Source organism: Anomalospiza imberbis, chromosome 11, assembly GCF_031753505.1.
Source record: "Anomalospiza imberbis isolate Cuckoo-Finch-1a 21T00152 chromosome 11, ASM3175350v1, whole genome shotgun sequence".
Taxonomy (NCBI): Eukaryota; Metazoa; Chordata; class Aves; order Passeriformes; family Viduidae; genus Anomalospiza; species Anomalospiza imberbis.
The window spans coordinates 208880-235914 of NC_089691.1; the positions used below are offsets into that span (position 1 = coordinate 208880).

The window sequence follows — 27035 nt, forward strand, 5'->3', positions numbered from 1 at the left end:
AGGTGGTTTCCAGCCAAACCACCTTGCTACAGGAGGTGGCCAGCTCTCACTGGCACTGGAAGAAGAGCTCTCATGCTTTCAAGGCAGTCCAATTCAGAGGGAGGGGCAGAAGGGAGAAGTGACTGGCTGACGTGTTTCTGTCTCCCACTTCTTTCTGTAATGATCCATTAGCCTCACTTTCACCTTAAATCTCTTCTTGAGAACTATGTCTCAGAGTAAAACACACCAAAGCCCTAAACTTTCACAGTGAAGGCTGTGTCCAGCATGTAACTGCCTAAGTTAAGCTCTTGCCTCATTGCAGTTTAACAGCATGGTGCTGTACTGTGTGCCAAAACTGAGGCTGATCGGCCAGAAGTTCAGTGTTCGAGAGAAGATGGACATTGCAGGACTGCAGGTTTGCATCTCTTCTTTTCCCTTTTTTAAATGTTCTTGATAGCTTTGGATCCCTGCTGAATCTAAATACATAACACTATATGAATGTAAAAATATAACAGAATCTTAAAACCTAGCTTTGGATCACTTTGGGTCAATGCAGCTTTTCCTCTACAAGAAAGACCTTAAGGTGCTGGAGTGTGTGCAGAGAAGCGCAACAGAGCTGGGGAAGGGTCTGGAGCACAAGTCTGATGAGGGAGCTGGGGAGATTCTGTTTGGAGATAAGGAGCAAGACCTTCTTGCTTTCTACAAATGTCTGAAAGTTGGGTGTAGCCAGGTGAGGGTTGGCCTCTTCTCATGGGTGACACGATGAGAAGAAGCGGCTTCAAGTTGCACCAAGGGAAGCTTAGGTTAGATATTAGGGAATATTTCTTCACTGAAATGGTTGTCCAGCCCTGGCACAGGCTGCCCAGGGAAGTGGTGAAGTCACCATCTCTGGAAGTGTTCAAAAAACATGTGAATGTGGCACTTGAGAACATGGTTTTGTGGTGAATGTGATGGTGCTGTTTTGATGGTTGGACTTGAAGACCTTAAAGGTCTTTTCCAACCTTAATGATTCTATGATTCTATCTCTCTTTGAGTTTTTTTGGTTGGTTGGTGTTACGAACCAGCTTAACACAGAAGACCAAAGGAAACTAAGCCTCTGTGAATAAAATGGATCAAACCCAGAAAGGTTTGAAATATACCCCAAAACTTGATTAAAACCAAATAAGTTAAGATGTTGGTGCCAAAAAAAGTGATATATTTTATTTCATAGTACAAGAGGCAAAGACAAAGAAAGAGAAAATAAGGACAGAAATAGAAAAGGAAGTGTCCATGGGTGGGGAGACGGGGAGAGGGTGACACAGGTTAGGTGGAAGCATATCACCCTTCCCAGGGTCCCAACAACTTCTCCTTGCTCCCCTCCATCTGCTTTTCTTGGTGGTGAGGGTCACCCTGCTGCCTGTCGCTGGAAAGTATGGAATCCAGTGGATTAATAAAGTGGTTTGGGCCAGGTGGGAACACCCACTTGCCTCCCCTGAGCAGGGAACGTTTGACACTGTCCTTTGCAACACTATGGATGTGTTGCATCATCTCTGGCGCAGGGTCTGGGGACCCCTTGGTGGGGAGGTCTTTGATGGGCTATGACTCTGCTGTCCTTCATGTGGATGCAGCTTTTGCCAGGGTAAAGGGGCCCACAGCTGAGCTCCTCTGCACAGCAGAGGATGGGTGTTCGCTGCTCGGATCAGAGGCTTTTTCATCACACACCCAAAACCTCTCCTCCCCCCACCCTTTGGTGTGAGAGTCTCTTCGAGCCTGGCAGCTGATAGCCCCGGGGCTGTGACCTCCACCCTGCAGGTGCTAAGCTTGATCCCTCTCTGAATGTATTCTTCTCTCCTGAGTCACTTTATCTTATCTTCATCAATGAGCTGTGTAGGGCTCCATTCAGGGTTTTGGTAGTTTTCTCTGCAGCTTTTGTACAGTTTTGCTGTAACAAGCAAAAGTCTTTCATGAAGATGTTTAAGACATATTTCAGTCTCTGACAGTTGGGCTTTTAAAAGTTTTATAAGAATCATTCAAAGGGGAGCAGAATAATGGAGAATAATGGTGACTGTGTTACATGTTTGGATTGAGAGCCTTACCTTGTCCCCTGGCCGGCACAAGAGCCATCTCCCCCTGCTGCTGTAGGAGTCTGGTGATACAGACACACAAGTTTTGTAGCAAGACAGGTAACTATGGCAACAGTCCCTTATTTTTTCTACTTCTATACTTTATTCCAAATGATCCTTTTGACTAAGCATTTCAAAGAATGACTATATTTGTAAGTCATTCAAAATGTTGGAAAGACAAGGTCAATGAGTAAAAAGCTGATGTACTTTTTACAGGTCCAAGAAATTGCCAAGCAAAATGTGGCTCATACATTTTCCATAACAGGAAAAAAGAGATCATTGGAACTACAAGCCAGGTATGATACTTGTTCTGTCTTTGAAGGTTTGTGAATATGTGAGGAGAAACTGATCTACGGGCTGTGCTAGTGTGACAGAGCTTTAAATCACGAGGTGAGCAGCAGAGGTGGGTAACTTAGACATGTAAGAGAATGCTGGTCCTAAGTCAAAGTGTGTTGATTGCCTTTATTGAATACTTCTGAAGCGATATGTGGAATAAATAAATAGACTCCACAACTCGATGTAGTTATGAAGTGGGTATGTATGCCAGCGCCCGGCACAAGTGAGATAGTTCTCCAAAAACTTGTGCTCCGAGCCTCAGTCTGGCCCACATCTTTATTCACAAAGGTGTTCCATATGCAATACATTACACAACTTTTCTATGCATATTCAACCCTGTCCTCGCCTCTCATCCTAAATAGGTCCCCGCCCTTCTGGGCAGGCGTGGTTTGCTGTGGTGGTCACGCGGGTGGTCTCTGGTGGTCTCCTGAGGCTGAAGATTGTGGTCTTCCTCAGGATTGAACTTTTGAACTTTTCTCCTCTGTGCATGCGCTTTTGGTCTTTTGGTGCATAAGCTTGGAGACAGAGGAGCCCCTTTGTCTGGGTTCTTTGCATCTCCTGGTCTTCTCTGGCATTGTCCTTTATGCAAGAAGCTTCAGAGATTTGCATTTTTCCTATGCCCTTTGTACCATGGCAGAGGTTTCTCAAGTAAAAGGTTAAAATTAATTTATTTTGTTAATTCAAGTGAACTCCAAAAATCTCTATTTCAGTCCCCCCTTTTCTTAAAGTACAGTAAATTCCTTTACTACGGGGTCTTGGTCTAAGTTCTGACCTACTATCATGACAGTTCTCCTTCAGCAGAATTCCATGAGTTCTAGAAAGTGAAGTCAGGATGGCTACCCATTTTAACATCCTCTAATTCCACATGAGTGTTAAAATAGACGTAATTAAACTTACAGTAACTAAAATTAATAAAACTGTAATGAGGTGACATAAAGTGTTCATGATCCCAGTTGCACTTGGTGACCATCTAAATAGTGCATCCCACCAATTATGACTTGTGTCTTTTACTCTTTGCAGGACTCTGTTTATTTTGGTTATGTCATGATGGACAGTTACTAGAGTTCTCATTCTTTTGAATCTCTTCTATAATTTTGATTAGATCTTGATGTTTCATTAATTGTTTTACCAGGGTTAAATTCATTCCAATAGGGGTGGGTGGTAACTCATTGTATGTTGTGTAGTTTGATTTTATTAACTGGTGGGATATGACTGGTGTTGAATATAAAGTTGCAAATATAGAAATTTGAGTGATTCTTAATAGATAAGGGGACCTTGTTCTCATCAATTTCTATGACATCACACGGTCTTTACACTAATTTCATGATTACTCTCTTAATTACCTCCTTTATGGTCCCTTGAAGTGACTACAACCTCTGTTTCTGCCACTCTTGCTTTTTATATATTTGGTTACTGCGCATGACCAGAGTTGTTAGATTTAAACCTTTTAGTTCGGAAGGTTTCCCCATAGATCTGGTGTATTGAGTAAAGGCCTGGGACCAAGGCCATTCAGTATTGCTCTGACTAGGAATACCTTCTAATTGTTGGATTACAGCTATGATTGTAAACAACACTTCAGCAAAAATCCCCACCCACCATGATACATTCATTTTGTCTGAGTAACTTTCAGTTTCAGTTCACCATCACCCAGTGTTATTCTCCAAGTGGCTTCTGGAGCTTTCTTAACACAGCTGTGGTGGATCCACGTGTTTTGTTCTTTAATCTTGATTGCAGTGAAGGTAGTAAGGAGCAGTAAGGTTAAAATTAATTTATTTTGTTGATTCAAGTAAATTCCAAAAATCTCTATTTCACTTACACTATTTATAGTAGTGCTTGTAGGGTCCACTGTGTCAACAATTCAAGTATTATTAGGATTTGGTAATAATTACTGTCAATAACTATCAGTGTTTTTAAAATAGTGGATAGCAAAGCTAAAAGTCTAATGGATATAAAGCTGTGAAGCTGTGAATTGAATTTACTGAAAATATTTTAAGTAGAATGATGATGTTTTCTCTATTTTTCTTTTGTTTTAACAGGACAGAAGAGGAGAAGAGGGAATGGATTCATGTTAGTACAAAGCACCAATGATAAGGAGGGCAATCACCATGCAGGCAGCATTTGAAATCATCGTTTTGGGGTTCTGAATTAATGTGGCTGTGCAGGGAAGCTGGGTGGGCCAGTGTGGTGGAGTTGCTCATGGAGAAGTGTGGAGCTCAGTCAGGGTCCTGGTGCTGACCAGCTGGCCCCAGAAAGTATCTGGGGACTTCAGCTGGGCTCCCCATTCCTGCATTCCTCAAGCCCAGTATGAGAAGAGACTGAGGCATCAGACCTTGTATATTCTTCCAGTTTGACTTGTAGAGACACTGTCTGATGGCAGCCTTAGTTTTTAACTGAAACAATAATGGGTTTAACACCACCACTTAAGGTTTTTAAGTTCCCTTTTCATTTATACAAGTGTAAGTGTTTTTCACCAAATGGTAATCCTACCCATCTTCCTATGAGAGAAATTTTTTTTGTGATGCTTCTCATCTTTGCTGACATTTTTATCTCAGGTCATTCAAGCCACAATAGAAAAGCACAAACAGAACAGTGAGACCTTCAGAGCTTTCAATAGCTCTTTTTCACAAGAGGAGGAGCATCCTCCTGATTCTTCAGTAAGTACTAGTGCTTCATTCCCTTTTGCCAGAACAGTTTTACCAACAGTTAAGACTTGCACAGCTAACTTTAAAATAGTGGAGTCTTGTTCTGGATTTTTATATGACATACAGGGCAGTCATCTCCATTTCTCTGGCTCTCAAATGTGTATCAGTCACAGTTACTCAGCCATGCAGATACAGAATAAATTTCCCAGGACAATTCAATGCCAGGGACCCATCAGGCATGTTTTCCAGGCTGGTGGCTTTTTTTAGCAGAACAGGTATAATTCCTCAATGTTTTGAGTACTTAGCGGTCTGTAATGTTACTTGTGTCCCTGGGAGATTTTGTTCATTACTTTTCCCCATCTCATCAGAGATGCGTTTTGGGATTATTTCTTTGATGTTATTTTATTATTATTTAAAATATTTTAAATACTCAGAAAGAAAATTATGCATTTAAAAGGATCTTAAAATACTATCTTATAGATAGTAAATATATTTCAGAAAAATACTCTTCAACTAAGTATGTAATATAGTCTTGAAATTTTATTGTTTCTCTACAACTGTAAGGTATCACTCTGTGTTTGCTAGGAATTTTGTTTTAAAAGTATTCACATCAGGACCATATCTCTCCATTCAACTTGAAAATGATGGTGATAACCTTAGGCACAGGCATTTGCTACAAACTAAAGAGGAATGGAGCCTGAGAGAGCAAAATATTTAGGAATATCATGAAGTGCTGCCTATGACTTCATGACTTTAGACGTGGTAGATCTTGGAGCAGAGGGAGAGAAGGTCCAGCTGCAGAGATTGAACTTGGGGAGCTTTTTATCTTCCCCATCCCCTGCCTCCTAAATTGTTTGTTTAAATTTTTTTTTGTTTTGGAACCTAACCATTTTTGACATCTCTCGTTGGAGATTCAGGACTGATTTGGTGACTCAGTAATCTGGATTTTTTATCTGCCTGATTTCCATGGGGCCTCAGAAGAGATGTTGGATATGCCTTTCATTCCCATATAATCAGATTGACAGTGAAGATCTTCTCAAGACTCCACAGAGTCTAGAATCCTGTTACTGATAGCTGCCAGCAACGAGTCATTTTCTGAATCTGGCGTAGTTTACTTATCCTGAACTATTAATCAGCTAAAAATACTTGGGGAAAAAAATAGAAAATAGTCAATTCATGTCTATAATTTGCAGTTAACTTATGGCTGCATTCAAAGCCAGGATGCTCTGATGGAAAATCTAATAAGCAAACTAATAAACACACTTCTTTCTATGTAATTAAAATGTAGCATCTGGTCAAGTTCATTATTATTATCTTGCTTTGTAAATTCAATTTGATTTTGCTTCTGTGTTCATGGTGTAGCCTCATATTTATACTCTACTCTTCATAAAAGCCAAGCAGAGCAGCAGTCTGGTTTATCCCTGGTTGTGATATTAATGCAGTCTGTACTGTAATTTCTTTAATGCCAGAATACTAACCCACATTTTTTAGGAGATTATCTTCTCTAGATAATCAGCTTTGAAACTGATGTCACAGCTAAATGTGACAGAAATTGCTGTCAGTTAAAACGAGCTGAAAGTATTTCTGTAAGGAAAACTGGACAAATATTGAGAACATTCTAACTGCAATACACTGCACTAGGTAGTAGTCACCAGACAGATCATCTATGGAATACTGGGCAGCAACTTTTGAGGAAAAAGTGGCCCTTTTTTTTCTCTCATGAGTCAAGAAATAGATATGCACTCATGGATTCCTGTCTGGATCTGTAACAGCTACTAGAAATTAGCCTGTACAAAAAGAGTCAAATTGGTTTTTTCCCATCCTGGCCATACATTTTCTCTGTTACAGTGCTTAGGACTGGTTGCAGTTCATGACCAGTGCATGCAACTCTGACCATGCTTGTGTTTCCCTGCTGACTCACATAAGCTCATACCAGCATTTTGGGTTGGTGTCAGCCTGAAATCTGCCTACAGAAGATTTGTGGTTTCTGGGAGGTGGAGAGATCTGAAATTTGACCTACTCTTAAGATTATGGTTGTGCAGGTCTTCAGCAATTAATGAACTCTTACCTGTCAGGAGGGGAATATCCAGTGTCATTGCCAATCAGTGCCAGGCCAGGTAATGGTAGCAGTAGTAATTTTAAAAAGTGTTTTTAGAAAGCTCTCAGGTTCTTTTGTTGTTTAGTTCCTCAATTTTCACCTGCAGCATTTCCAGGCTATGTGAAAGGTGTTTTTAAAACTATCTAAAAATATTCCCAAGGGAAAGGACCTCTTTCACCACTGCTTCATATCAGAAGAGTTGGAGTCTCCTGGTGTGGTGACGGACCCAGTTTGTGCAGTCCTAGAAGGCTGGCAAGGAAAAGTGCTGCAGAGAGCTGAGCTCTGTGGAAGTAGCATCCCTAGGATTTTAGATTGAGAATGCTTCTGTTAGTTAAATCATGAATGTTAGATGCTGCTGTTTCTTTCCCCATAGATCTGGGGTGGTTCTGACAAACATGTCAATAACTGTATTGTTACCAGCTCTGAGACACTGTGAGCAGTAATGGTAGTGTAACAGGGAGAAGATCTCTTGAAACATTTTCCAGGTAAGCGTAGAGGGTATTTGATTTTTAGCCCATTGTTCCAAATAAACAAACAGACATGGGGATCTGAATAGGCAACTGGAGGAATTTACTCTTTTCCCTAAATTTGCTGAGGGTTTTCTCGAGCTCTTCTTCAAACCCCGTTTTTCCTCTACATTTTTCTTTTTCCAAGTCCCATCACAGCCCACAGATGTCCTTTTACTAGGCAGAGTAAAACCCTGGGTTGATTAGGATTCCAGTGAAAAGAACCCCCTTTGCAGAGGACTGAGGAACAGATGATATGAACACCTTAGGGTTGATGGTTTTTGCAGAGGCAGAAGTAGCTGGTTAGAGCTGAATAGTGATGCTTCCCTTAATTCAATTGAATTCCCTGAGGAAGTGCTCTAGGGTGTCACAGCCCTGGCCCCAGGGGATGCATTTGCTCCTTTCCTGGTTCAAAGAGTTGATTGATTGTATTAGAATATAAATAGATCCAATGAGGCATCAGAAGGAATAGCTCTTCCATTTGGCCACTCAAACAGAGATTAAACCTTCTTGCTTTAAAATGAAATGAAGCCAGAGTGCCAAAATGCACTGGCCATTTTGATAATTGTTGGGAAGGATGAAAGTTTGACAGGAAAGTCTCACAGATATGTATGCTTGGCAGAAAGATTTTTGAATGTAGAATCTGAAAAAGGAATAGAAATGAAAGCAAATTTTGCTATAGAAGAAAAGAATTGCTGCGCCAGTTTTACTGGATAACTAAGAAGGCAAAGGATATGTTAGTTAGAAGGAGTTTTTATGGGTTAGAGCAAAGGATAAACCCACTCAAACAAGAAGATGTTTTTACCAAGCAGAAAGATAGCACAGGCAAAAAAGTCTGCCGATGATGCAAGTAGAAAAAGGTCTCAGAATTTTCCACTGCAAGAAAACTGAAAAACAACTTCTAGCTTAAACTGTAACGTACTAACTTTTAGTTATTGGAGAATAGTAACATGAATATGGTAATGATAGTAGTTATGATAGGCTATAGGTAAAAGTTAAGGTATAGATTCGTACTTCTGTAAGATGCATCTTAAGATGCTTAGCAAAGAAAAGTATATAATGCATTATATATAATGCAGGCTTGTCTGCAGCTGGAGCTGACAGCTGTAGGCGCAGACTCTGTCACCCATGACCCTGGACTGCTGTAACATCTTGGATACAATAAACTGCATTTTGAAGAGCCACCTGGAGTCCTGCATCTCTCATTCAGGCTCTTACTGATAATATTGAAATAAGAGATGTCTGATTGGCAAAGGAAGAATGATCTATGGGAATGACAGGATAATTTATCATAAAGAATCTAGTAATTTGAAAACCTCGTGTAAACTAGCAAACTCCCTGTAAATTAATTTGCAGATAAGATGGTTTTCCATTCTTTTTAGAATGTAGCCTGTGATTTTGGTACTCAATGTACAAAGCTTATTTGCCCTTTATACGTATTGAATACTATTGAATGTATATATATCTATATATATGGCATACATATAGATATATGAATATTATATATTAACTCTATAAAAATATATATAGATATACAAACATCTATGTGTATTTAGTAGATATACGCCTCCATAACTGAATAAATGGAGATGCCATTTCGCATTTATTTCGGGATTGAAATGCATTGTGAAGAAGAGAAACTTAACTGAGTGGTGTTTTAATAGAGTAAATTTTGTTCCTCTCAGAATCAAGTGCCTTCACAGAGCTTCTGCTGGTCTGGCTGGCAGGCTCCAATAGAGAAGTGTCCTTCAAACTTTGGCACTGGCTTTCTGCAGCATGTGAGGGACAGTCACAGGTTGCACCCAAAGGCAGGTTGTCAATTCAGTGCCATCTGTAAAATCATCTGCATCAGAGCCCACCCAATATTTGAGGGTGGCTGAGCACATGTGCAGCATGTGCACCTGGGGTAGTGGAAGGTGTCCCTGCTCATGACAGGGGGCTGGAACAAGATGAGCTTCAAGGTCCCTTTCAACTCAGACCATTCTATGATTCTGTGATCTGATTTTATGAATTAAAGTGTGCTCACAAGCAAAGAGTTGAGGGGCTGAAAGCAAACTTTTTCTTTACTCTTCCCCCCACCCCCCCTTCTTCTCTTCTCTTCTCTTCTCTTCTCTTCTCTTCTCTTCTCTTCTCTTCTCTTCTCTTCTCTTCTCTTCTCTTCTCTTCTCTTCTCTTCTCTTCTCTTCTCTTCTCTTCTCTCTTCTCTTCTCTTCTCTTCTCTTTTCTCTTCTCTTCTCTTCTCTTCTCTTCTCTTCTCTTCCTCTCTTCTCTTCTCTTCTCTTCTCTTCTCTTCTCTTCTCTTCTCTTCTCTTCTCTTCTCTTCTCTTCTCCTTCTCTTCTCTTCTCTTCTCTTCTCTTCTCTTCTCTTCTCTTCTCTTCTCTTCTCTTCTCTTCTCTTCTCTCCTCTCCTCTCCTCTCCTCTCCTCTCCTCTCCTCTCCTCTCCTCTCCTCTCCTCTCCTCTCCTCTCCTCTCCTCTCCTCTCCTCTCCTCTCCTCTCCTCTCCTCTCCTCTCCTCTCCTCTCCTCTCCTCTCCTCTCCTCTCCGAAGAATGGTCCATGTTGAAACTGTTCTGTCATTCTCTTTCTCCTCAGATAGCCAGCACCAGCTCAGTCGAATCAATGCCAGGAGCAGATGGTGGTGTTATGTTAGGAGGGGTGAGTAATTTGAAGCTAATTCTTCAGTCAGAGTAGTGTTGGGAGGTGGGTTATGATTCTTTTATGGCAGGAAAAATTAATCATACTTCAGTATAGGTTTTATAGTGTTTATATCCTGCTGTCTGTGGCCTCAGCTGTGCTGTCATTAGTTTCCTGGCTAAGTTATACCCACAGCTAGTTGCCATTTGCAGCATCAGGAAATTTGAATCCTGCTCAGATGTGTCACAAAGACCAGGAAATAAACTCTCCAACCAATTTGCTGGGTTAGAAAGTTGACATTACTTTATTAACAGTTCTTGATGCGTGGAGGTTTCTCCTCAATGCATGAATAGACCTAAAGCAATATAATTCCTTTGGTAGTGGATATATGCTGCACGCTCATCAGAGTTGGTTCCTTCAGTTTGTAGCACTGGGTTTGGAGTGGGGGAGATTTGTTTGGGATTCTTTTGTTTGTTTGTTGTTTTGTGGGGATTTTTGGTGGGTTTTTTTTCTTTTTTGGTTTTGTGTGCATGTATTTAAATTGTGACAGGATTGAAGGGAGAAGGGGCAAAAAGGTACCAGGAAACCTATCTGATTAATGCTGTTGCATTGTGTAACTCAGGATTTCATCTCCAGAACCACATTTTGAGTAACACTTCTTCCACAGTATTCTTTCCATGTTTCTGCTATTGCAGAGGAAGACATGATAGTACTTTTGTATGTCTCTGGCCTGTAAAACATTGGCTGCCACAAAAGCAAAATATACTTTCAAAGGTACTATTAATTTTGCTCAGTAAAACGGCTATGACAGCTGCTGAGTCAAACTGAGGGTTTGAGTCCTTAATAAGGTCTATTTTTTATCACTCTTATCTCTCTCTTCTAGATTAAAAGATTTTTAGGACATGCCTAGGGTTAGTTGAATTTACTGAAAATTAGCCTCAACAAGAACAAACAACCACTAAAAATACCCTTACCTGTAGAGACTTGCTCTAGGATCTTATGTATTAGCATGATGATTTTAGGAGCAAAGGAGCCATTTAGCAGCACCTCCAGACCTCTGGCCAAGCCTGGAACCTTCTGGTAGAGTGCACAGTGTCAATGCAAAGCTGTTAAACAAGGCAGCAACTTGACCTATTAAAAAAACCAAGTTATAGGTGTTTGTGATTAATATGGTCCTTGCTAGTTATTTTTTATCCTCATTTAATATTTTCACTTAACAATTTTTACTTTATTTACAGTCAGCTTTGTGATTAGTGTTTTGTGCCTTGAGTTAAAGATGCTGTATTTAGTGGGCTACTTAAAAAAAAAAAAAAAAAGATGTTTTATCATATTAAAAAAAACCAAGCCTACATAAAAATTTTTGTTGGTCTTAAGTATATACATTTTATTTGTAATTAAATAAAAAACGTGTATCTTTTTGGTTGATTACAAATTGTTGTGTCAGTGATTTGCATATGATAGCATATCTTGATATGTTAAGTAATTTTCCTTAAATCATGTATTTAAAGAAAAATTTAATTCCTGACATAGAAAAAAAAATTGAGTTGATCAAAAAGACAAGGTTAAAAATAGACCAAATTGTGTAGCATTGATTCTAGGGCTCTAATTTTGCTAAAAATGGATAATATCATGAGAATAATGAATAATATTTGCAGTTTCAGAAAATATGAATTTTTAGTGCTGACTTCCCTTTAGTACAGCTCAGTGAGAGCACAAGCAATACATTGTGTGCTCAACAGCTTCACGTGCAAGCCACTTGGTGGTAGTGGTGGCCAGCACACTGGGAGCTCCTTCCTGTGCTTCCCCAGCCTTCCTGAGAGGTTTCTGGGATTTTCTTCAGTGTTCACATTCACCTTTGCATAACTAGATAATGACCTCCTACTGCAGGAAGGATCATCTGCTTGTCTACAGCATCATGGTACCTCTTTTGATTAATTGTCTTGCTGCTCAGACCTCTGTATGCAGGAGGAAATATGAGCCTGTGGGAAAATGTCTTACACATAGTCTTGCCAGTATAATGTTGCCATGTAGAGAAACAAGCAAAAATATTACAAAGTACAAAATCTGCTATATAATTTAATTTTTTTTTCATTTACAGTAAGCATTTTCAGAAGCACTTGCAGGTTGCAACCCCATTGTGGGTTGCTCCAGATAGTTATAAATGGAATATATAATTTATATAATTTATTTATATAATTTATATAAATATTTCCATTTATATAATTTATAAATGAAAAACACACCTGTAAGAGCATAATGAGAAGGAAAAGAATTGAAACTGCTTTGTAGCTCACGTGTCTGCTCATGTTTAGAGTCTCGTCAGCCCCAATCATAACATTGGGGCTGAATTTCTACCTGCTGGCCCAGAATACCTAGCACAGAGCAGCTGTGGCTGCCACTGGATCCTTGGAAGTGTCCAAGGCCAGGTTGGACACTGGGGCTTGGAGCAACCTGGGCTAGCAGAAGGTGTCCCTGCCCGTGGCAGGGTGGGACTGGATGGGCTTTAAGGTCACCTCCACCCCAAACCATTCTGGGGCTGCATGATTCTCCGACTATATAGCAAGTAATAAATAATGGTAACAGCAGTCTCCTAAGCCCACTGGTTTTCTTGCTGTTCCTACCAGCTTTTTGGTGATTCTTCCCTGCATATCAGAAGCAAATGGAGGCTACATAGTTCACTAAGTTCAGATGTCTGCTCACCTAAAAAGGCCTCCTGCCACAGGCCTTCATCTTGCAGTCACATAAGTTGTACCTCTTGCTGGGATATATGCTATTTTTCCACCAAAATTTTAAAATTCAAGGAAACTGTGGAGATTTAGAGAGTTAAATGCAGTAGAGTAAAAGCAAATTAGCAGTCAAAACAGCCTAGTCTGAAAGAAGTAGATCCTGGCTCCTGAACAGATTTTATGTGAGTGTTTTTTCCTGTCAGACTCAGCAGCTTCAAAAGAGAGTTGGGTATATTGAGAAAGATGAGAAATATGGCAATTATTCAAGTTCACTAGAGGGCAGCTCTGTGTTAGCACCTCTTTTAAAAGGCATCAGCAGTAAATAAAGTAGCTTGTGTAATAAAGGACACAGTTGCAAAGCAACTGTTAAGTTTATCGTAAATTTATTTATGATAAATTTATAGTAAATTTATTTACAATGAACAATGTGAATTATAATGTATGTCCTTGTTTGCCACAAAAGCCTCTTTGTTCAGATGATGTGTTAAGAGTATGTGGTAAGGTCACCTGAGCCATCACGGGGTGGGATGAGGGCACTGCCAGTAAAGGAAGGTCTCCTCGTTTTCACAGGAATGGAAAGGAACTTTTTTAAAATTCTTTTTCAGTGTCAGCAGTTAAATAACATATTGTTGAAAAAGTCTTCCTTCTATAATAGCTCTCTGGAATTTGCCAAGTAATAAAGACTTTTTCGTTTTTATTATCCTTTCTGCAGCTACAATAGCAATGTTTCAAACTCTTCTGTTCTCACTGACAGAGTTGAGAAATACTGTGAAATATTGCTGGCATTCATCAAACACTTAAAGACATCTTTATACAGCGTGTTGTATTTTGTGATCTGCACGTTGGCATGTTAATCATAGAATCATGGAATGGTTTGGGATGAAAGGGACCCTAAAGGTCATCTCGTTCCAACCCCCACCCCAAGAGGCACTTTCCACTGGACCAGATTGCTCAGAACTGAATCCAATCTGGCCTTAACCACCTCCAGTCATGGGAAGTCCAGTTTATGCTGGATGCAGTAATGCTATTAAATTTATCAGGAAATTGTGCAATAGGGTTTGCTGAGTGACTTTAGGTATTGGCTTGGATTTATAGGCTAACCTTGCGTGGCCACCTAGGCAGCAGGTCCCAGATAGTGTAGGTCCCTGGTGTAGGTGTCCCTGCCTCTCTAAGGAGCCATATGCTTCATCTTGGGTTGGGAGGGAGACTAAGAAAACTCCTAAATTAAGCATTTGAAGTTGGGCGGTGCAAAGTCCATTCCTGCACCATTCACTTCTTCAGTCAAGCCATTTTCCCCCAGATCTTCACATCTCCTTCCCACCAAGGGAGGGAAGTTTACAGCACACTCACAAAGTACACGTGTACCTTGAAAAAGAAAGAGGTGAGTGCCGGAAGGGAAGTTTTCTTGAGACGCCCACCTTGGCCATTCCTCCACCTCTTCACTGACAGGGAGAGGGGATTGCTCTGTGGTGGTAAGGAGATGAGTGGGCAGAGAGGGGTTGAGACCACATTACGTCCCCCCAAGACCCCTGATGGTTGAACCACCCCTCCAGCTGAGGCAAGCAGCAGAGTCATGCAAATTCTTTCCTAAAATGGTGTGAACCCCAAAGAAGATCTTTGTCAGTAGAACTCTATGAGCAATTTTGCCTTTTTTTTTTTTATTATTGTTTTTTAATCACATACTTGTACTTTTAATTTCAGAGTGATTCCTCTAAGAAATCTTCCAAATCCAAGCGGGACAAAGAGAAACACTCTTGTAAGAGCTGCAGCGAGAGCTTCAACTCCATCACAAAGAGGCGGCACCATTGTAAGCAGTGTGGGGCAGTAAGTATCCTAGCATGTTCAGCTCTTGAGTTTCTTCTGCAGCGGCCATTGAAGACAATTTTTAATTTTATCAGTGCAGGGAGTAAAAGACATTCTGGTTCATGGCAAGTCATTGACAGAGCAGGTTTTTCCACTTGCTTTACTCTCTGGATATCAGGGGGAAAGCAGCAAAACTTGTGCAAGGGTCCTAGCTTGTGCTGGTTTAAAGGCAAATTCAGTGCTTTTCCTGGGGGTGGGCGTGAATCTGGGGAGGGGGTTGTAGTTTGTTTCCAGAAGCAATGGCCTTAAGACAAGCCTCACTTCACCCAGACAGCAGCTCTTCTAAAATGAGCAGCTGAACGTGCAATATTAAAGATGGTATTAAGCTATTACAGAGCATCCAAAGGAGGGCAATGAAGATGGTGAAGTGGAGCCATGTGAGGAGCAGTTGAGGGCACTTCTTCTCTTTAGCCTGGAGAAGAGGAGACTGAGGGGAGATTCACTGGGTCAACAACTTTCTCTGAGGGGAAGAGGAGGGGCAGACTCTTATCTCTTTTTGTGACCTCTTTCTAGAACCCAAGGGAAAGGCCTGAAGTTGTGTCAGGGGAGGTTTAGGGTGGCTGTTAGAAAGAGGTTCTTCCCCCAGAGAGTGGTCTGGCACTTGAACAGGCTCCCCAGGAAAACAGTCACAGCACCAAATCTGCCAGAGCTCCAGGAGAGTTTGCACAACACTCTCAGGCACAGAGTGTGATTCTTGGGGATGCCCTCTGCGGGGCCAGGGGCTGGACTTGGTGATCTTTGTGGGCCCCTTCCCACTCAGCATACTCTGTGATTCTGCGTTTCTTTCCCTAAAGAAATGTGCAAAAGTGGTTTCCTCCTGCTTGAAAAACCAAAGAAAATCCATCCCAGAGAGGCAAGGCTGGGTTACTGAACGCCTTTAGCCACCTCCCCTAAAGCCATTTATTGATGGCTGAATTCCCTTTTTTTTTCCTGTAAATCATAACCATGGCCAAGATGAGATGGATTTCTGCAAAATTATTTGAAACCTCATTCAGTGTTCCTAATGTAACTAAGAGTAATGTTATTTAAATAATGTTAGTCATTTGAAGAGATAAATTTTCAGCTGCAGAGAGATTTAAATGTATAGTTAAGATGTTTAAAGAAACCTCAGTCTCAGCAACTGAAAATCAGTTGCTGTGGAGGAGGCATTTCTACCCTAGACTTGGGATTTTCAACCTTCTGGGTTTGTTTTTATTAAATCATGAAATACATTTCTGGGGGTTTAAAATATCCCATTGGAAAGTCAGTGTTACTAAAGAAATGAAATAATGGCTTTCTCCCAGGAACAGAGAGATAACAAGAATTACAAAATTAGTAATTTATCTTTAAACCACTGTCTGTTGTTCAATGCCTTGTGGTGTGGCAATAGCATTTGAATTAAAGAAGTTAATTTTTCTCAAGGAAAGACTATCATATTGCTAAAAATGCTGTCTTGCTTTTGTTTGGGTAACACTCCCTGAATTAAGGCAGTCCTCTTCAAACAGTAATTAAGTCTTACAGTGAATGATGTAACAATATATGTGTGTGCTGTGGGTTTTTGGTTATTATTGTACAGAAATTCAGAATGGATGTCCATCAGGCTGACACCCTGGGGACAGTTTCTCTCCCTGCAGCAGGTGTATTAGAGACAAATTTTTAGCATGAAAACAGGTTTTGGAGCTGAAGATCCAGCATTGTTTCTAAGCACTGGTTCCTCGGGCCCAATGTGCCACTGCATGCTCTTGCAGCTGAGACAGACAAATAATTTTTAATGGATAATATATTGGACTATGTTCTTAAAATAGTTGGTACTTTCTGGATTACTCAGTTCTCCAGGATGTCCTTGATTGATGAGGAATGTCAGCCACGTTCACTCTGAAAATCAGTCCTTCTTAGACCATTAAAAAGCACTAATTGCTTCATCAACTTAAGCTTTTTTGACTTATAAAAGTTTGTAAGAAAAGGCAAGAAAAGCAAACTTGCATGATGTTAGTCATACAGTATTTCCCCAAAGACATAAGTTTTCTTTAATTTGGTATGTTGCTGTATGGCATGGGATTGCAAGCACATTAATTATTAATAGAGGTATATATAGTGAATATTATATTGGTCTCTCTTGCATTTACATTATCTTTCATAGAATTTTGCTTTACAAACAACCATTCTGCAAATCAATTTCTTTCATAAAGGATTGTGTTTTAAACATGACTAATTAAACACCATCTGTCTGTTACAGGTGATCTGTGCAAAATGCTCTGAGTTTAAGCCACTTGCAGATAACAGCCGCCATAATCGAGTGTGTAAAGAGTGTTTCCTGCAGCTCCCAGCAAGCCCCTGCAGCCCTAGGGTGGAAGCAGTTGGGGAACAGAAGAAAAGACTAGTTGCAGAGGTACAGTCTTTGGCTAAGAATCTTTGTGAGACTCTCTCTTTTTTTAGTGTATTTATTAAAAACTATCAAATTTGTTTTCTTTTCTGCCCCAACATGGTATTTAATCCTCTGACCTATAAATCTCATTGAACATGCCTGCAGCCTGGATGCTGTTTGTAGATTGTGAGCGTTCATCATAGGATGCTGATCACACAAGGATGCATACAGGTTTGGCAGCTAAGCTTCAGCTTCCAAACTTACAAAAAAGAAGGAAAACCCTCTGACTTCTTTTTATTATGGTGTATTTCCAATTTTGAGCTGTGCACTGTAACTATTCAAAAAATAGGATCTGTTTTTCCACTTTTAATTCCATGTAGCAACTCTGTTACTTGGGGGCTTTGTCAGATTTGTACCTAAACACGACCAAGATCTGAGCAATAGGGTGGAGTAAAGCCGCAGGTTCCCCTTGAAGTGATCTGCCAAGCCTGCAGAGCGCAGAAGTTCTGGATCTGGAACCTGACCCCATCAAAACCTTCAGATATGGTATCAGATATTGCCCTCTGTGGCAGGGGGTTGGAATGAGATGGCCTTTACAGTCCCCTCTGACCGCAGCCATTCTGTGATTCTGTGATTCTCCAGCTGTGACTACAGATGATGAGCTCTTTGTGGGTGCCAATACAGTCTGTGATATCTCATGACAAATTTTGCAGCACTGTTTCAGTAGGAAAAGTTGCAGGTGCAAACCTGCTCCTACACAGGGAAGAGAGAGAGCCCTGTTAATCTGAAAAGCCGAGAGGCAAACCAGTGAAATGGGACCCATGGCTTTACTTCCAAAAGCAGATTACAACAAAAAGCTGTAAAAACCCAAGGAAAAGTGTCATTTTCCCCTGCTCTACTCAGGCTGCTAGTTTTTTCGTTAAATCTTTAAAGGATGAGGTAAAATGCAAGAAAGCCAGTGTATAGAAAGAAAAGATCAGAGTCAGGCTTTTTCTTTCCCTTCTACTTTCATTAAACTTTCTTAACAAGCTTAGTAGCAGCTGAAGAGACTGCCACTTAACAAATGTTATTAGCAGCTGCCAGAAATCTTCAGAAGGCTTCTGTGCAAATCCTAATGCAAACAGGAATTTTAATTTTCTTTGCTTTCTATCAGAGGACAACAATTTCTTCCAAGTTGTTTTTTTTTTTTTTGCACTCTGATTTGGCTCCACCATGCACAAGAGGTTCTGCTAATAAACCCTTTGCATCAATTTGAAGTCATCTCCCAGCCTACTTTGCTAAGCAAGAAATGAGGTGCATCATCTTAATTACCATTTTCAATTTACGAGGTGGAAGCTGAATTTAGCTTCATGTCCGCTGGGAATGGTGGTTCAGCCTCTGCCTCTGTTACATGGAATTATGTTATTTCTTAATTAATATTAGCATATAATAATTATAAGTATATAATAATTTCTTAATTATGATTAGGATATAATAATTGTTAATTTCTTATTTGGTTACGGCCTACCCAACATTTGCCCTCAAGTGTTATTTGACTCTGCACCACTTGAGTATTTTATATTTAATTCTAAGTATTTTGCACGCTTAAACATAAATGGAAACAGCTCTGTTTTATTTTTTTCCCCTTTCATCCAGAAGCAAGGCATCTTTGTGGCTGAAAACAGCCTCTTCAGCAGCTACCTCCAGTTCCTTGAAAAAGGGAAGACTTGGTACAAAATGTGGGTGACCATCCCTAAGAGTGAGCCTCTTGTTCTGTATCTGCAAGGAAGCAGCCAGGTAAGATGGCATTCATGAGGACTGACACACCGAAAAAGAAAAGCTTAAGTTTAAATATGTCAAGCTGAGAAATAGGTCAAAGGTTTAGTTTCAACAACAGAACCTAATTTCCTATTCTGGATATGGCACAAAGCCTCAGATATTTTAGGTTACCTTGTTACCTGTACTTACTGCTGATACAGTTGTGAGCAAATGTTAAAGCTCATTCCTTTTCCATTCAAATTTTTAGCAAAAAAAGAGGACAAAACAAGGATAGTTAGGTTATGCTTTAGCTTTTTTAAGGTTTCAGACAGATAGAGGCAAGGGTTGTATTTTGCTGTTGTTAGGGAAAAACATTTTCCTGTTAAATATATAGAACTGCAAAGGAGGCTGGATATTGCAATTGCTGGAGCTGCTGGTTCAAGCTTTTTTTTTTTTTTTAAACCTAGTTCTGGGTTGATGGGATAGAGGAATTTGTGAAAATGTAGATGTTCTTCAGCCTGAAAAATTATAAAGCTACTTGTCATAGCATCAGGGGGGTTTATCTTTAATTGAAATACTTACATTTATAAGAGTTTTTTGTCTCTAAATGTACTGTTGAAGCTAACTAGCATTTGTGTGTGATGAAAATCAAGGGATAGAAACATCTATATGCAAACTAGAAATATCTGTCATGCTTCCTTAGCACTGAAGAATGACAATGCTGAAAGGAGATTCCCCATATCCAGTTTTGCATTTGGTATTTGACACATTTATAGAGAGCTTTGTTTTATCTCCTGTGTGGGATGGAAGTAGTAATAGAACTGAAATCAGCCAGCAATGACACTGCTGTAGTTGTAATGATAAAAAGGTTTTCTTTTTATTAGCATCTGTTTGTGGCTAGGAACAGTCGAGGAAATAAATTTTCCCTGTGATTTTATAAAGCATTTCAGAGTAAAGCTCGCCCTGTATCTGATCAAGAAATACTACACCTTGTTGTTAAAGCTGTGCTCATTTCGCAGCTTGTCAGCAGGAGCACCTCTGGCTTTAAGTAAGTTTATGTAATGTTTTAAACATAGTGCTCAAAGAGGCTGAAAGCTTGAATTTGGAGCTTCAGCCCCCTTGGCTCCATCTGTGGTTCCAACCCCACAGTGGGTAAGCCTCCAATTTGTCCTACAGACAGCGAGCTGCCTGGTTTCCCTCCTAGTCAAAGGGACATGCATGGCTGAAATTACATGCTGGAAAAGCAAACAGCCTCACACAAGGCACTAAAACAAAGGCAACAAATCCAGGCCTTGGCTTTCTCTGGAGTCAGGGTCTGGAGAAAGGAACAATGCTTTAAAAAGCCAAGCAGAGAGAACAGCTTCACCCCCAGAACTTTTCAACTGATGCGCAAGCTGTGCCTCATCCGAGGGCCATGCAAGGGCTGCATCCACACAAACCAAGCCAGATTGTCTCGCACTTGGGCAAGGAGAGTGGGAATAGAGGGAGAGAAGTTTAAATTCTTTGGCCTTCCTCACACAGAAACAATGTGTGTCATCTGAGGGGTGGCAGGGGTGAGAAATTGAGAGGAAGCAACACCCCTTACACCATATGATTGAGAATTTCTCCTACTGCCCATCTGATTGTTGCAGTACAGCACAAATAATAATCCATGGACATAAATCACCTGCATTCAGTGCAAACTCAGTGATGCTTGATTCTGCAGGCCCCACCTGATAGTCATGTAAAACCACAGATGGAAGCTGGAGGAACTTCTCTGCTTCAGTTGCTATGTACTTTGTCCATGTCCTGCCAAATTTGATCTTGACCCTCTTCTCAATTATTAGTAATTATTAGTAATTATTAGTAATTATTAGTAATTATTAGTAATTATTAGTAAGATCCTATTTTTTTAGGGGAAAAGGGTGCCTTTGGCACTGATTGCCAATTTTATGACAGTTAAATTTAGAGATTAGTGTCGTCAACTATTTCAGGGGTGAAACAATCCTCCCAATAAGGTATCAAGAAAGCAAAAGAACAAGGCTATTTCTCTTACATTCCAAAACCAGCATTTACTGTCAGGAATGAGACTATAAACAATAAAAGTTATTCCTTTCTTCAAGGGCCTGCCATTCCCATTTGTATACTTCAATTTGCATCCAACTGCAAGAAAAAATTAGGAAGTCCTATTTCTTGATATTAATCCAACATTCTTGTTACCTCTGGTTTACACAGGAGCCGCTAAACTTCTGAGGAAAATCTCTTCCAGAGCTTCATTACTGGTGTCTGAATGTCTGGAATCAGTTGGGAGCCACTCATATGCTTAAATATTCTTTTCCCAGGCATAGTTCTGTTTTGCACAACCACCTCTGTGGATCTCACAGAGCTCTTTAGACCTGCAAAGAAGCATTTCAGTGCCTGAGATGAGTCTTTTGAGAATAATATTGCTAACAATAGTATTAAAGGTCTTGAAACAAACTTCTTTTCTAGAAGTTGGAAAGTTGGAGGATTATTGTTAAGAAGAACAGAAAGAATAGCTGCCTTTTGGGAAGAAGGAGCAAACCAAGCTGAATCTGGAGCTTTGAATACAGTGAAAGATTCTTCCTCTGCACCCCTGGCCCTCACACCAAAGAAGGGATGCTAGTGCAGGCAGAAACATGACTCACAGATTTAAAATAGCAAGAAAACTGCTCTTTTTGCTCTTTTGTTCCAGGAGAATGAATTCATCCCCTGAGTGTTCACAGTTCAAGTCTTGCATAAGACTTTACGCATGAGGATTCCCAGCTTATTTAGGTTTGAGAATCATACCAATTTGATTTTTCCTCAAGTGGAGAATTTGTACAGCTGTTTGTCGTGCTTATCTCAGTGAAATTATAAGAGTTTACTTATAATCAAAGACCACTTCAAGTGTAAGGAGCAGCAGTTTTAAGATAAATTAGTATTTTCAAGGGCTCCACCTGGACCTTCTGCCCCAGTTGGCCTTATAAAATGCACAGCTACTTGCAAAGCTCTGACATGAACTTACCTGAGTGAGACATGCAAAGGCTTCCAGGATAGCTGGAAAAGTAATGGATTTTGGATGAATATGAAGGGTAAAACTAGTATAGCTAGAGCTAGTATATTTATGTATATATCAGATCAAGCTTGATCCAAGAGAAAATGTTGCTTTATAAAGAAGAGAAATTTTCCATTCATCATCTAAATGTGATTTACTTTTAGAAAATTAGAGAGTAGCTGAAATTGAAATTGAGCTCAGGGTTTTTGAGAAGTGGTTTTTTTTTGCTTGCCTGTTGATCTGTTTACCTGGCCCTGCACTAAACTCTGCTTGCCCTTTTTTGGTCCTGAAGATCACAGGAATCTCTCAATGGTTTGTGTAAGGTTGGGGTTAGATCATGAGTGGATAACGTGTGGAGTTTGGGTAGAAAAAAACAGGGATTTTCTAAGCCCACTCAGAAGTAGGAAGGGGGAAAATGCCATTGGTGGGTCACTGTTGTCCAAGAGGGCTTATAAACTGCAAAGAGCTGTGCAGTGGCAGAGGCATGTCTGTATGCAGGGGTGCCTGAAACAGAACTGCCTCTGTGGTGGAACTGAATTGTCTGTTCCCAAATCTTAAACTTTGGGTGTTGCAATGGCTGTAACAAAGCAGTAAGTACATGCTACTCTAATGACCTAGATAAATAACCCATTTGTGTTGTGCTGCTGAGAGTCAGGATGAGTGCACAGTGCTTGTGATTGCTGACAGTATTACACATCCACTAAATTTTTATCTATCACTCACTCACTATCTGAGGAAAATTATTGTAATCAGCCCTAAAGTGAAGCTCTTTCAGCACTGGTTATTTTGGTTTGATGAAATACCAGTGTCATGCAGTCATATTATATTGCATGAATAAATATTTTTTTTTAAACACAGTCCAACCAGCCAAATCCTGTAGGCTCTTAAAATGACAACATTTCATCAATTTCATCTCTCTTATAAGGGCTGTAAATCCTACTTACATGCTCAGTATAAGGTTGGAATTCCTCATGGGTGCATAATAGCCACTGGATATGCTGGGCTTCAGGTAGGAGGGAAGGGCTCAGCAGCAAAGGACATCCACAGATGCTGCTGGTCTCAAAAAGAAGTCTGGATTTGGGGTGAGGTGTTCCTCAAGGCCAAATGTTTCACCTTTACCTCTCAGTAGTACAGCTTTTCAGAGATAATGTAAATCCCTTCCTTTTGGATCAGGCAGGTACAGACAGTGTCAAGGGCAGCATATTAAGGGAGGATGCAAGACCAAAGGCAGACTGCTTAATTTACCTGTGTCTGCACATGTTGGGTAGGTGCAACACATACAATTCAAACATCAATTTGCTCTTACAGTGCACTTCATGGCTACAAATAACATCATTTGTCATTGTCATGGGCAACCTACAATTTTTCATTTGACAAGTCTAAATGTCTACTCTTCCAAACCAAGACCAGTGAAACAGGCATGGTTGAGCTTGCATGTGCTCTTGTGCATTTGCGTTCATCAGTTCCATGTTTGCTTGCTTGAGCAGTGCCACGTGTGCAGGAGCTGCTGTGTACATGCCAGTTCTTCTGCATGGGCAAGACCTTCCTGTTTTTAGAGATGTGGCTGTGGTTTCAGGGAATAGAAACTGTGCTGCATTTAGGACAACTAGTTACACTCAAATGGCAATTGAGTGTAACTTTAGCCTTTGACCTAAAGCTGCCTTAAATCTCATTGAACAGTGCTTGGTCTTTAAACAGTTGGACTCTGGCATTTTTGCATGACAGTAACAAACAATAGATGAATAAATCAAGAAGCCTATATTGATAAACTGTATTAATAAACTGTGATACATTTTTGACTGTATTTCTTGCCCATTTAGTTAATCTATGTGTCTGCATTGATGTGAGCAGTTTTGATACTTGAATTGCTTTAGGCAAAGTCTGAGAAAAGTAGGCATCTTTTTTGGCCATTTTTCTCAGAGTTTTGGTCCTCTTCCAGATTTACCAAGTCATCTGCATTTGGTGTGGGCTGACAAAAGAATGACTTTGCCACTTCTCTGTGGGATGCTTCGTTAGCTTTGGTATGGGGCTGCACCACAAGCAGCTGCTATAGAAGGTGACAGCTTTGTACAGATGCTTGATGCCTGTGTGATTCAGACTTCAGTTTGGGGACTCATCTTTAGAAACACTTTGCTGGGAGCAGTTGAAAAGGTTGCTTGGCCATGGCACACCTTGCCTTGCTAAAATATGTCTTTTCTTGAGAGCTTAGGAGAGGAGTTCGTTGATGCTCAAGATGTGACTGTTAGAGGGCTGTATTGCTCCTTAGATTTGTGAGTCAATCTGACTTTGAAAGTCAGATGGTCAAGAGTTTGAGTATTGGCTTTCTTGACATCTCTCAAAGGCATTATAAATTACTGAAAATCAAAAATTGTCTTTTCTTTCAAAGACTTTTCCCTTGCCCTTTAGTTACCTTGGTGCCTCTCAGGGTCCAGCTTTACTTAATTGCTTCCTTTTAACCATTCCTACAAAATATCCCATGATGCTCAAATGGGACAACATTAAACTCTTCTCAGCTGGTTCCCATTGCCTGTACCTAATGCAGAGGAAATTTTGTAAAAGACACGTGCATAAGTTACATGAAATTATATGAAAATCCGTGGCCATATTTATTGTGAAAGGATATCAATGAAGTAAGAATAAAGCACCACTAAGTCATTGCTTTTTGCTGGTTTAAGCTGAGCAGTCGGTACTGCCATGTCCCTGCTTCCTTCGTTGCAGCGCTGAACAAGGAGCCTGGGACTGTGTCCGTGTGCTTCCTGCAGTGTGTGCCTGCCGGCTCCATGCAGTGTACCCCGCCTGCACCTCAAACTGCATTTGCTCCTGAATCCTTATATTTGTTTTCTCTCCTTTAGGATGGACGAAGCCCACGTCCAATCCCTCTGCCTGGCTATGAAGTCAGTTTACCAGGTTCTGGTGAGAAGTTTGATGTGAAGCACGTTTTTAAGCTTTGCCAGTCCCATCAAACTCTCTATTTCAGTGCAGAAGATGAAGAGCTACAGATGAAATGGATGGAAATTCTCACCAAAGCTGCCAAAGGGGAGACTGAGGATACAGCTGAAGGGCTCAGCAACCCATAGAGCAAGTTTAATTTCATTTCTTTCCTACGTGCTATAAACCATCGCTTGAATTTGGTATTCATGGCACTTTGGAATCTATATGGCTTTATATTTTCATGTGTCTGCATAGGAAGTTCAGTGGTTTCTCACCTTTTATTGTACATTTTTTAAGTACAGTAGCTACCTGCCTATATTATGTTAAAGAAAAAAGTAGTTATAGTTGTTGGTGGTGTCAGTGCTGGTTTAAAACAAAAGACGAGGAGCAAAGCATTAATTTTAACAAAGGTAATGGAAAATCATCCATCTTGTTTTCCTAAATGTATATTTTCCAGTCCTTTTGATTGCTGTTGAGTGCAGGATGTGTATAGTCTGTGATTAGTTCTATAAATGCTGCCTTTTAAGTTAAATGTTGTAAAGGCTTGTGCTGGCCACTGACATTCCATTCTCTGCCTCGCCCTCCTGGTTAGGTCTTTGTGATGTGTGAGCAATGTACTGAGTATTTTCCTTTTGCTAAAACCATGTTTGGGTTTTTGTCTGCTGTTTTGAGATGACCTGTTCAATTGACAAATATTGTAGAAGGGACTTCTAAAAATAACTGCAGGTGGTGGAGAACAGAACATTAAGAAGTCTCATTAATTTTAAGCATTTGTTATATTGATTGCTTTCTTCTGGAACCAATACCTCCCTTCCTTCTATTGGAACCCATTTTGATGTAAGTGAACAAACATTTTATACTGCAAACTGGGTTATGATCAATAAACAAGAACATTTTTAGTACACACCATAAAAAAGGCGACTTTTTGTTGTACTGGTTAATTTAAGTGGCCTAGATTTTATTTATATAATTTGTAAATAATGTTTCATAAGCATTTTAAGAATTTTTTAAAGACCTCAGATAATTAACAGGATTTAGTACATAGTATAAGAGATATTTGTATGAACTGAATTTGTAATTTAATTTTCATGTTCACCTGTTTTTGTCTTATTTTCAAACATAAATGCTTATCTATTTAAATAAAAATTCCTGCAGTTAACTCCTGAGCCAGATTTCCAAGGCACAGCAAAGTTTAGGTCAACATTTAATATAGGTTAAAAAAAATTATAAAAGTCTAAAACAAACAAACAAAAAAAAGGCATGTCTGTTCCTAATCGTAGTAAGCATGTAGTATCAATCAAAATGAAATAAAATCTGTCACAGTACTGTATTTTTAAATAGTTTGGTTTAACTTTTATTTCCTCTTCAGCCTTCTACATTTTTCTGATGTTGATAGAGAAGAAGAAATGCTCCATAGAGACAGAGTTTTTTAGGATTGTTGAAAATTAGTGATATGCATCAGTGAGTATTTTTTGGACCTACAGAAAAGGACTTATCCTTGTTTGGGGTTTGGTTTATTTTTTACATTGGTAAATAAATAATCTATCTGAAGTCCATGATGATAAAAAATTAGAGGCCATGTATTTGATTATCTACTGGAAAATTTTCTTGAGACTCGCATCTTTCTTCCCCACCCCGCCTCTCCCAACAGTCTACACAGAAAAGATTTCTTGAAGAGTAGCTTTTACTATGAGAAGGAATTATTTCCAGTGTGTGTTATTTCTTCTCCCAAGCTTCCTTGAAAATGTAATATGCTTACACGTAGAGTGAGATGTAGAGTGTTTGCATTACAATGTGCTTACATGTAGAGTGAGATGTAGAGTGCTTACCTTGAAATTTTACTAATTTAGTAATATTTCTGGTTTGGAGGTGGGGTTTTTGTTTGTTTGTTTACAATGTGTTAACATTCTCTCATTCTATGATTTTAAGCAAATCAAGGGAAATGTACTTAGTGAACACATTAACAAACCAACATGTAGTAATGCAGGAGCAAAACACCCTCAGAGAACAACCCCGGGCTACAGAATGCTGTTGTAGGAGAGTTTCTCTTGGTCAGCATTGATTGACCAGCACAAGGTCCCAGAATACAGTGCTGCTGTGAAA

General features: G+C 39.9%; 1 protein-coding gene across 8 annotated transcripts in view; it reads left to right on the forward strand.

Annotated features, from left to right (window-relative positions):
* The window catches only part of FGD3 (FYVE, RhoGEF and PH domain containing 3), a 103448-nt gene extending 77186 nt beyond the window's left edge, over positions 1 to 26262 (forward strand). For 6 of the 8 annotated variants that reach the window (XM_068201419.1, XM_068201420.1, XM_068201427.1 and 3 more), the window contains 9 exons: positions 302 to 394; positions 2298 to 2377; positions 4454 to 4484; positions 4970 to 5071; positions 10256 to 10318; positions 14725 to 14847; positions 17102 to 17254; positions 18866 to 19006; positions 24854 to 26262. In XM_068201419.1, the coding sequence (XP_068057520.1) occupies positions 302 to 394; positions 2298 to 2377; positions 4454 to 4484; positions 4970 to 5071; positions 10256 to 10318; positions 14725 to 14847; positions 17102 to 17254; positions 18866 to 19006; positions 24854 to 25078 (1011 nt within the window). In that variant the 3' untranslated portion in view covers positions 25079 to 26262. The other 2 variants (XM_068201421.1, XM_068201424.1) reach the window with 2 other exon arrangements.
* Positions 26263 to 27035: the final 773 nt, after the last annotated feature.